Below are 12,049 nucleotides of genomic sequence, written 5' to 3' on the forward strand. Positions count from 1 at the left end.
TTCAGGTCTTGTCTGGATTACTACAACTCTCTCTTAGCTGGTCTTCCAGCTTCCCCTGTTGTGTTCATTGGATCCATTTTTGTTACAATGGCAAGGTGTAAATGTAAATTGAAATTTGTCACTTTTCTACTTAACACCCTTTTGTGGCTTCTCATTACTTTTAGTAATTCCTTATCATAATCTGGTCTCTGTCTTTCCAACCTTATCTTGTTCCTCCCTCACTTGCTCACAACTCTTCAGATGGTGAGTGGTCTTCTTTAGGTTCCTTAAACCCACCTTTTTTCCACCTGCCTCTGTCCAGAACACTCTTCCCCCAGTCTCTAAAAGGCTAGTTTTTTCCTCATCCTTTAGGCCTTGACATAAATACCATCTCCTTCTGAGACCATTTGATCTAAAGTAGATACTGACGTTAGTTTTCTTTTTCAACCATTTGTTTCTTTTGTAGCTCTAGCCACAGTTTGGATCTGTTTTATGTGTTTGTTTTCTTGTCTTTGGTCCATCTTCCCCCATTAAGGTCTTTGAGGATCGAGACTTTATTTCTCTTGTTCCCTCTTGGATTCCTAGCACCAGGCACACTGCCTGGTTCATAGTTGGTATTCAGTAAATATTTGTTGAATGAATTAATGAAAAGTGTGAATCTAGCCATGTCCGATTTTATGTGTTTATATTTTTCCTTTTGGGGTTTTAGTCTGTTTAGTTTTCTCAACCCAGAGCATTGTATGTAAAGAAATTCAAGACAGATTTAAGATTTCTTAGTGAGAAGGGTTAAAATAGCAGACCGAAGAGAATAAATAGCAATAATGTCCCCAGCTCAAATTCTAATTTTCAACTCAGGTTTTGCTCCCTATGTAATACCCTGGATATGAATTCATATGATATAGATCAGTGTGATGGTTAGGAAAGCATATTTTTTTAGGCTAATGGAGTAACTGGTTAATGTCACCCTGGTGTTTGACTAGTGATTCAAATTCCTCCATGATGCTAAAATTTATATTCAGCTTTTCAGCACTTTCACTTTTATCCTATCAAGGATTTTATGCTTCCCCTCTCCCCACCACATACAGTATTTTAAGGAGACTATTCAGTTTTGTTATCACTGAATTGTGAATGACTACAAAACTTTAGCCCTGGTCACATAATACTGTCTTTCCTATCAATCAGTGGGTCTTCCCCGCCGTTTTCCCCATTACTGTGTCATCTCCTGTGTTCCAGCAGCACTGTGTATATCTTGAGCTCATTGAAGACATTAACCATGTGTTATCATTGAATCCCTAGTTTCCGGTACATAATAATTATACAATAAACGGTGGCTGGATAAATATGAATTATTCTGATAAGCTCTGTAGAAAATCAGAAAATGACATTTGTGCTGTTATGGTCTATACTTCCCTCCTTTTCTATTACATTTGCTTCTATCTTGCAGTACGTCTATTTACTATATTTTTATTTCCGTGGAAAGTTAATACTAGTGATGATTTTCTTATAGCAAACTTCTTAAGCATTTAAGATGCAAAGAGACAGTTTTTATGCATGTTTATTTCAGATATGATCATTCCGTTTCAAATGACAAAGCCCTGATGGTGCTAACTGAAGAACCACTACTCTATATTCCTCCACCTCCTTGTCAGCCCCTGATTAACACCACAGAATCTCTCAGGTGAGTGTTGTAGATTGTTGCAGCTATATCTGAGTGGGTTTCTGTGTTTAGTTTTGCAACCTAGAAAAGTATTTGTTCAGATTAACTAAGTGTCTAAGAGAATCTCTGAATTATTTGTTGGATAACCATAGGCATACAGTGGTTGTCCATTTTCCCCACCAACCTGCTAGAGGTGATGAAGGGTTTAATGTGATGGTATTGGGGTTGCATACTTAAGTATGTCTTATTTGAAAACTAGAGAGTGATATTAATATAAAAATCCAGGGTAATTGTTAGACCTGCACATGGTAACATTTATAGCAGAAGGTACTTTTTTCTTCAAATTAGGAAGATAATAATTTGAAGATATGTGATTCTGGAGACACTTCCCCATTAGTGCACCTTTTCTTGTCTACTTTCCCCTTGAATTTTTTCCTCTGATTTTGGATCCTATCTTCGAACCTCAAAAACTGCTTCAGTTTTTTTGTGATAAGTAGTAATCAACTATAAATAAACATAGTCACACCTGCTTCACAAACTGCTCTAAAAAGTAAGCAAAATAAGGGGAAGTTATATTTGAACTAGGCCTTTTTTATTTCCGGCATTGGAAAATTGGAAAATTTGGATTACAGTGCACTGAGATTTTTTCTTCCCCCTAAGCAGTTGAGTTCATTCTTTTCCTTCTCCTGAAAGACCGTGATTTTCAAGGGCTTTACTGCATGCACTGGTTGTTAGGAGTCCTGTGGCTTGTTAAGTGCTCTCCATGCTCTCCAGCGTTTCCGTGTACATAGCCCAAAAGCAGACACAGGAAATACTTTTTTGTGGAGAAACCTTTGCATCCAATATTTATATTTGGCAGGTATTTAGCTATGGTTTTCCTTGAATTTTGAACTCATGAGTGAGGAGGCTACCATGTAAAAATTCATGTCTTATTAAAAACAACTTAACATTAAGTGTCTTAGCTTTTTCAAATCAAAAAGCAACATTGAGTCATCAGGCACTTGGAATGCTCTTTGGAACCTATAAATATAATTAAATTCATTTCTAATCAAGGGATGAGACATTTATTTCTATGAAATATGTTAATTAATTAAGCTCTTCTGTAGGTTAAATCATGAACTTCGAGGGTGGGTTCATAGACATGAAGTGGAAAGGACCAAGTCGAGAAGAATGACGAACAATCAACAGAAAACCCGTATTCTTCAGGTTTGTTTCTCCTTCTCTTCAAACAGTTGGCATAATTGTTGGGTGGCTTCCCCCAGCTGAGGTGCTCTCTTCCCTGGAATAGCTGGGAAGCTTGAACTCCAGCCGTCTCCCAGTGGCTCCTGCTGCATCTGCTGCAGCTGTCACTGCCACTGAAGCCCTCCTCCTAGGTTTTACGGCACTGGTTTAGGTTTTATAGCACTAGTATTTCCTGCTCAGGCATGGTGCTGTTTCCTGCTTTCTCCCTCATATTTGCTTTCAAGCCAGGGGTTTCTGTGCATGGACATCTGTATCAAATGTTTTTGGTGCAAATGGTATAATAAATGATACTGTTTATCTCTTCTGTTCTTAGAGCTTTTCAAAAAGAGGGTGTTAAAACATAGGACAACTTGGAAGTAAAGACTCTCCATGGAGGGCATTTTTAACTTAGACATGTAGCACTACAGGTTAAGGACAGTTCGCTTTTTTTTTTTTGAGGAAGATTAGCCCTGAGCTAACTGCTGCCAATCCTCCTCTTTTTGCTGAGGAATATTGGCCCTCCATGCCCATCTTCCTCTACTTTATATGTGGGATGCCTACCACAGCATGGCTTTTGCCAAGCGGTGCCATGTCTGCACCCAGGATCTGAACCAGTGAACCCCAGGCCCCCGAAGTGGAACATGCAAACTTAACCACTGTGCCACCGGGCCGGCCCCACGGTAGTTCTTATTTAGAACCTGTTTAATTGGGCTTCCATCTTAATGTTCTTTGCCACAAAGCACCATTTATAGTCATTCCATCATTCATCAAATATTTATTACTACTTCTGAAGCACTTAGACTAGCAACTGGCACGTTGCAAGCTCCCAACAAACATTACCTGTGGTAGTAATAATGAGCCAGGTACAGTTTCAGACCCTGGGAATAAGTAGTGAGTATGATAAAATTCCTGCCTTCATGGAACTTACATTCTAGTGGGAGAGATAATAATAAATAAGTAAATAAATATACTCAAAATAAGAGAGAAGTTCTCTAAAGAAAAAGCAAGGTTGGAGGTTAGAGTTTGAGTTGAGAGGTGAGTGGCTATATTAGGTAGGCTGCTCTAAGGATATTCCACTTGAATAAGGTATTGTCAAGGTAGTTATTGCTAGCTGTTTAACAAACAGCCTCAAATTCTCAGCAGCTTAATAGAATACAGATTTGTTTCTCACCCACACGAAGTCTGATATAGCTCTCTAGGATGGCTTTCCTCCCAGGAGTGACTAAGGAATCCAGGTTCTTTCTACTTGTGGCCACAATAACTTGAGATTCTTTGCTTCTAGGCTTGGGTGTTGGGGAAGAGAAAGCTTGGAAGAAAATGCAAAATGTTTTGGGTATCAGGCCTGAACTTTAGCCAATGTTCAGTTGGCTAAAACTCTGTCACTTTTCCAAGTCTCCTTTGCAGTGGGTTAGGCAAATCTAGTTTTCCTGTGTGCTCAGGAGGAAGAAAAGGGTTTGATGACAACGTTGCTTTTCCATAGGCAGAAAATGAAGGAGTAAATAATGCAAAGATCTAGGAGAATGTTTAGAGAAAGAGCTACCAGACAAAGGGAACCGCAAATAGAAAGACCCTCAGGAGGGAACAATTTGCATATTTGAGGAACATCAAGAGGTTGAGTAAGGCTGGACTGCAGTGACTAAGGGGAGAGTAGTAGAAGATGACATCAGAGAGGCAGTAGAGGCTAAATCTTAGCAAACCTCATAGGCTCTCGTGAGAACTTTGGATTTTATCATAGGTATGAGAGGATAGCATTGAGATGTTTGAGTAGGGGAGTGACTCTGTCTGATTTCTATTTTTAAAAGATCTCTCTAACTCCTACACAGGGTAGACCATGGCGGGGAACATGAGTCTAAGTAAAGAGACCTGTTAAGAAGCCATTTCAGTAGTCTAGATGAGAGATCATTGCAGTCCATACTAGCGTGGTAGATGTGATGGTGGAGGAAAGTACTTGAATGCCAAATATACTTTAAAAGTAGAGCGAATGGAAATTGCTGATGTAAAATAAAAAAGAATGATAATTCCTATGCCTTAGCTGCTGGATGAATGGTGATGCCATTTGTGGAGATTGAGACTGGGGAAAGAGGAGTTGGAGGCAGGAATCAAGAGTTTTAGAGGGGTTAAGTTTGATATGACTCTTAGACATTCAAGTAGAGAAGTCAAGTATCCAGAGGTCACATATCCAGGCCTGGAGTTTAGGGAGATGTTGAGACTGGAAGTTTATTTGAGATCACATCACCTAGGGAGAAAGTAAAAAGGAAAGAAAAGAGGTGAGGAGCTGAGACCTGGGCCAACTCCACCTTAGAGGCTGAAAGAGAAGAAAGAATCCAGCACTTAAGAAGGAAGAAGAGTGGTTAGGAGAGTGGCTTGAGTAGGATAGGAGAAAATGTAGGATAGTAGTGTCCCAAAACCCAAGTGAAGAAAGTTTTTTAAGAAGGGGATGTGAACAACTGTTACAGAGGCTGAGAGATATTGATTAAGATGAAGATGAGAAATTGCCACTGGATTTGATTATTAAAATTTGTTAGTGACCTTGACAAAAGTCATTCATTGGAGTGGTGATGACGAAAGTATGTGGATTCGGGAAGTAATAATAAATGAGGAAGTAGAGAAAATTATTTTGGGATGATTCCCCATTAATGGGAACAGAGAAATGGAATAGCTATAAGAATCAAGTAAGAGGTTTTATTTTTAGATGGGATATATTTCACCAGGTTTATGTGTTTATATGCTAATGGAACCACCTTTAGCTATTTGATTATTTGGAGACTAACTGGAAGCAGTATGTGATATGTTTAGAAGTACATTAAAAGGATATTGAGAAACGTGGACTTTTAACCATTATGGAACTGTTTTCATTCCATAAATAATGAGGGTTAGTCTAGATGAGCTCAAGCTCTGACATTCTGAGATTTCATGATTATCCCGTATGTGCCTATGTGGGCCTCTCCAACACCTTTTCTTCACATATTATGGCACCTTGATTGGTTGTTAGTACTTCTGTTGGCTATAGGCAGTCATTACCAATGTCGCAGGTACCTCAGAGTCTCAAAGCTTCTTACTGGCATTAGAGTACAATCTGGTACTGTAAAAACCCACGTCTGCCAAAGCCTACATATTGGCTGCCACCATGGTCAGAGGAAAAATGGACTCTATTTTCCTTCTGCTTTCCAAATCTGGTGCAAGTGTATCTTATTGGCAGAACCTAAATTATATCCCAAAACCTAGTGGCAAAAAAGTTTGGGTAATATAGTTTTCAGGCTTCCATTCCTTGCTATACAGGGGAAGAGCAGGAAGAGGGAAGAAATGGATAACTGGCAGTAGATTATTCCACACAGCTGGTATAATGGGCATTATGAAAAATTAGGTTAAAATTCTTGGCCTAAATGAGTTTTTTTGCCTTATCTTTTGATACAATTTTTCATGTTATTCTTTCCTGTTCATTACATAAATGAATAGAGAGTTTACTGTGTAAGGGGCACTTGGTACCCCTTTAAGGAATTTTAATGCAAGGAAAATAACTTTATTGTAATTTCGTAGCCTTTTAACATTTGGAAGAGATTTGTAGTTTAATCTAAAGTCTTATCTCTTTCTCTTCTATCTTGGGTGCATTTCTTTCCATAGGAAGCTTAGATAGTGGTCAGAAATCTGAGACTCTTAGCTATTTCAGAAAAAGGAATGACAGGGATGAATTTGTATTTATCAAGGGTAAAAGAAGTTTCTTTTCAGTCAGAGGAAGGATCAGTCAGAGGAAGAAGGATCATTCTGCTTATGCTGTTGTCAATACCAAAGCATATAAAGAATTCCTCTGGTTCTCTTTCTCGGTGCAGAGAGCCTGGAGCTGCCCTGCTTCGTCTTGTTTCCTCCTTTCAACCTTCCTTTTTCTCACAGTCACCTCCTTCAGATGCTAAAAGGACTCAATCGTCTAATAAGATATTCTGTAATTTTGATGAATTGACATTTCTTTGAAATTTCTGCCATCTCTAAGCATTATTGTCTCCTTGATTTGGTTTGTCCCATTTCATAGTTCAACCCTCTTCCTAGACTGAGTTATTAGAAAAGGTAAAGGGGCAAATTAGTGAAAATAGCTTTCAAAATGAAGACAAAATAAAGACATTTTTTAGACAGACAAAAACTGAGATAATTTATTGCTCCAAGATCTGCACTGTGAGAAATACTAAAAGAAGTTTTTTAGACTAAGGGAAATGATATCAGATAGAACCCTAGATTAGCAGGAAGGAAAGCACCAGAATGGGTAAATGTCTGGGTAAAAATAAATGCCCCATAAATGTCCCCCCCACTTTTAGTATCTTTATTTCACTATTTTACTTTACAGAACTAAGGGGAAAATAGACAAATCTACAACATACTTGGAATTTTAACATCGTTCTCATTTCTGTATAAATGTCTGCCTCACATTTTTGCTGATTATGACCTTTTGCTAAATCCACATAGCTAAGAATGCCGAAGCTCATGGCCAATTTTTCAGAGATTCCTTTGCTAATTGATGTAAATCTTAGGTAAACGGCCCTATTTGCCTAATGTCTCTGTAACTCAGTTTTCCTTAAAGCCTACCCACTCATTTCTGAGTCTAGGGAAAGAAGTCTGGCTTCTTTCAGACTTCTGTGTTAATTTTATATGTGCCAAAGTAGCAAAATCATTTAAAATTCATTAGGTATTTAGTCTGTTCATTTTAAATCTTTTATTTATCAACTAACCGTAATTTAATTTTGGCTTTATTTACTAGTTACTTGATAAGCGTGTCAATAAGTATAGGATTTTATTATTTAAAAGTATTTGTTTCTCTTTTTTTTTCATTTTATTGGTGCATTCCTCGTTTTTGTTTAATGAACAGTTACTGAACATCCACTATATGCAAGACCTAATGAGATTTTCGTAAAATAGGACCTCTGACTTGTCACAGAGCCAGAAATTGGAAGCCCTACATTCATCCCTGCATATTGGTTCCATCCACCAAACAAAGTCGTTACCTTTTCTTTTTTCCTCTAACCCTTTGTATATTCTTCTGTTTTAGCATTGATCACATTGTAAACTGCAAGCTTCTTGAGGGCAGAAGTCAACTATTAAATTTGTAGCCCTGGTCCATGTAGTGGGTGCTCTGTAAAAGTTTGATTGCTGAAGGATGGATGGATGGATACAGTAATGAACAAATGCCAGTAGTCTTATGATTAAACAGTTACTTCAGCCACTATTTGACAGGGTAGTAGTAAGGTCACTTCTTAATGTAATAGTTGGTAGTGTGCCCTTGAACTCTAATACCCTTCGAAACTCTTCTGAAGATGAGCTTACAAAACTGCCAGGGAATATAAGAAGGCATAGTGTAAAGCAGATGCTATGTGGAAGACAGGTTTCCAGAGTAGCATATGTGAGCCACTGATGGTTCCAGATTGGACTGTTCTCTGGCTAAAAAAGTCATCAGTGAGCTCTCTTTAATGATAGCTTAGTTCATAAGTATATTTAGGCTTGAAGATCTTTGTGTTTAACTTAGTAAACAATAGGATCTAGTTTCATTATTTTACTTTAGGAACTTTTCATTGGGAAAATAATTATTTTAGACAAATGTAAGTTGCTATATGTTGAGTAATAATACTTGCATGGCTTGATCATAAAACTTATGGTACTTGGACCAAGCTTTTGGGCTATTCTTTAAACTTTATGGGAAGTGCCTTAAATGTCTTAATCTCCATAAGACACATCTCCCAGCCCAGAATGTGAGCAATAGAGTTCTCATTTCTATGTTGGCATTTAGTTATGTGAACTTAATATGTCAGAATATTCATAAAGAAAAACAACATGAGTCTTTAATGAGAGTTTAGTAAATGTAAATGTAGAATGAGTCTATATAAGAAGTCTTCATGTAATTTCATTATATGGCATTAAGTCATTTTTTTTTTCCAGGGTGCACTAGAACAGGGCTCAAATTCTCAGCTCATGGCTGTTCAATACACAGAAACCACCAGTATCAGGTAAGAAAGTGTGGAAGCTCTTGGCTAAGGAATTTTAAATACCTAGTATTTTAGTAAAGTTGAAATGCACACTTCCTTTACATCTTAAACTTGTTCTCATCTGTGATTTTTGTATTAGTCCATATAACATATACTGCTTCTGAGCACTCAGAGTAAACCCAGATAATTTCAAAAGGTTAACTCTCCCCATCTGTGTCCCTTAAATACAGTTTTCACTGGAATGCTGTTCAGTCATAATTTTGCTGTAAATTTTAAGTGCACATAGTTTTCCTGTCCTTGATTGGCATCTTTTCCATGAGCCAAGGGGAAGGGAATATTATTTTATGAGTATCTGCTCTGGCGAAGGTGTCCTGCTGAGTGCTTTACATGCATTTTATCTTTAAATCCATATAATAGCTTGAAGTCTAGAGACCATGGTCCCTGTTTTATATATAGAAAAACTGGGCGAGTCGCTTATTTTTTCCAAGTTTTAGAATCATAGAACCAGTAAGTGGCAGAATCACAATTCAGATCCTAGCTATTTGACGTAAAATGCATTTTTCACTACACAATTCTGCTTAAGATTTTGAAAGATTCCAAAAGGAATGCTGTACGTGGAGGTTTAAATATGTTGAACAAGACATATCTAACTAAAAGGAACAGTAATATGGGAGGCAATGTAGTGGCATGGTTAAGATGCTAGCTTTAGAGTTGGGCAGAATTCAGATCAGAACTCTGCCACTTACTTGCTCTGTGGATTAAAGCAGGTTAACTTAACGTTTGCTTATCTACAGAATTCCGGCTACACAGAGTTGATATAGTGATTAAATTAGATAATATATGGTTATGTGCTGCATGACAATGTTTCAGTCAATGATGGACCACATATACAGTGGTGGTCCCATAAGATTAGTACCACATAGCCTAGGTGTGTAGTAGGCTATGCCATGTAGGTTTGTGTAAGTATATGCTATGATGTTTGTACAATGACGAAAGAACCTAACGACACATTTTTCAGAATGTATCCCTGTCATTAAGCTCATTATTCAGGTATTCTGTATTTGTGTATCCGCCTACTCACTAAAATTTGTTTGTAACTCTAAAATCAATACTTGAAACACGTTCGCGGTCATTTGCAAACGTGTAGACATTCCCAGGTAAGGTTTAACAAGGCAACCCTCTGCCTTCCTGTTTTTGGCTCTTGTGCTGTAAACAAGCGTCCTTTTCAAGGTCTGTTTAGTGCCGTGTTTCACATTTTTGTGCTTTTTGTTGGTGATTTCACTGTGTAAAATGGCCCCTAAGCCTAGTACTGAAGGTGCTGCCTAGTGTTCATAAGCACAGAAGACGGTATTGTGCCATATGGAGAAGATACATGTTAGATAAGCTTCATTCAGGCATGAGTTATGATGATGTTGACTGTGAGTTCAATGTTAGTGAATGAACAATATATGTTAAAGAAAGTCTCTTTAAACAGAAACACGTGAAACAAGGTTATATATTGATCGCTTGACTAAAATGCTGTAACTCGGGGTTCGTAGGAACCTCACCCTGTATTTCCCTTAGGAGAATGCCTCAGTATTTGCTAATTCAGTGTTCATACTGCCTTTATACAACATGACTACCATGAATGATAAGAACTGACTGCACATTCAAAATATTATTGTCAGAAGTGGCCTAGTGAGCAAATGGACTTATTTCAAAGGAAGTTCTTATGACTCATTTGTTATTTCCTTTTAAGTCACCCTTTCTTTCCTCTTAAGTTAATAAAGTTTGATTGAAAACATAAAAGAAGAACAATATAAGAAAGAAAACACATGTGTTTTCTTTTTTGGAGAAAAATGAAACATTATTTCTTTAACTCTCCTTTAACTTTGGAGTGTTAGCTTATTGTGCTAAACAGTGAAAGACTGAAAATATTATTAAGAACTATATTAATATCATTTGAGTGTATCTTTTGAGATATGATGTGGTTTGAGATACTGTAATTTAAGGTATAATTTTATAAAGGCACTGACATAGTACTTTTAATATCCATAGCTAGCAATTGTTGAGTGACTCCTATGGAACAGGACCCATGCTTGGTACTTTACACATATAACATCTCTGAGCCCAGTAATGATCCTGCAAGGTTTATATAATTATCTTCATTTTACTGATGAGGAAAGTGAGGTTGCTCAAAGGTTGATTCCCCCACTTATACCCACTTGAAGTGTGAAGCAGGAATTCAAAGCAGGTCCACTTGTTTCCAAATCCTAAACTCTTTCCACCTTTCACACACACTCATAGGCAAGTGTGCCTTGACAGATTTGACGGAGGGGTGAAAAGTAACTTTACCTTAGGCTTAAATTTTGTTACCCCAAATTTTAAAATCATACAAACCAATGCAGAAGTCTATTTTCTGATACTTTTATTATTTTTACATGCTTTGCAATACACTTGACTGGTCCATTTTAGAGCCTTGATTCAGAAATGAAGTTTTAGCTGTAGTGAATTGGATCTTACAAATATCCTGACCTTGGGCTTTTCAAAATGTTATTATAGTCATGCACCACATAGTGACACTTCAGTCAATGACAGACTGCATATACAACTGTGGTCCTAGAAGATTATAATGGAGTGAAAAATTTCTATCACCTAGTGACGTGGTAGCCATCGTAACATTGTAGCACAATGCATTACTCACGTGTTTGTGGTGATGCTGGTGTAAACAAACCTAATGCACTGCCAGTTGTATAAAAGTATAGCACATACAATTATGTACAGTACATAATATTTGACAATGATAATAAGTGATATGTTTCTGGTTTATGTGTTTACTATACTTTTTATCATTATTTTAGAGTGTACACTTTCTAAAAAAATAGTTTACTGTGAAACAATATGCCATGTCACACCGACAGCAGCCTCATACGTCTCATGTTTACCATGTCTCTTAATTGCATCATCTTCTCTTGTTCTTGATTTATTCTCGTTGTTTTGTTCATCATGGCCCCTAAGCATGCAAAATCCACTGCTAATGTTGTCAGTAAGAGACCACTTTGAGTGATTAACCCGGAAACGAAATTGAAAGTGATTAAGGACTACAAAGGTGGAAAATCAGTGATGGTTATTGCTCATCAGTCAGGCATGTCGGATTCTACTATAGCTATTATCTTGAAGAAGAAGAACAAAGTGACAGAAGCTGTTAAAGGATCTGCTTCATTGAAGGCAGTGAGACTAACAAAAATTC

At 37.4% G+C, this 12,049-nt stretch overlaps 1 protein-coding gene across 7 annotated transcripts in view; it reads left to right on the top strand.

The window, feature by feature from the left end:
• The window catches only part of ATF6 (activating transcription factor 6), a 200,981-nt gene that overhangs the window by 84,820 nt on the left and 104,112 nt on the right, over positions 1-12,049 (top strand). For all 7 annotated transcript variants that reach the window (XM_070266893.1, XM_070266896.1, XM_070266898.1 and 4 more), the window contains exons 12-14: positions 1,544-1,657; positions 2,743-2,842; positions 8,774-8,841. In XM_070266893.1, the coding sequence (XP_070122994.1) occupies positions 1,544-1,657; positions 2,743-2,842; positions 8,774-8,841 (282 nt within the window). The remainder of the gene's footprint in view (positions 1-1,543; positions 1,658-2,742; positions 2,843-8,773; positions 8,842-12,049) is intronic.

The sequence above is a fragment of the Equus caballus genome, chromosome 5 (genome assembly GCF_041296265.1).
Source record: "Equus caballus isolate H_3958 breed thoroughbred chromosome 5, TB-T2T, whole genome shotgun sequence".
NCBI lineage: Eukaryota > Metazoa > Chordata > Mammalia > Perissodactyla > Equidae > Equus > Equus caballus.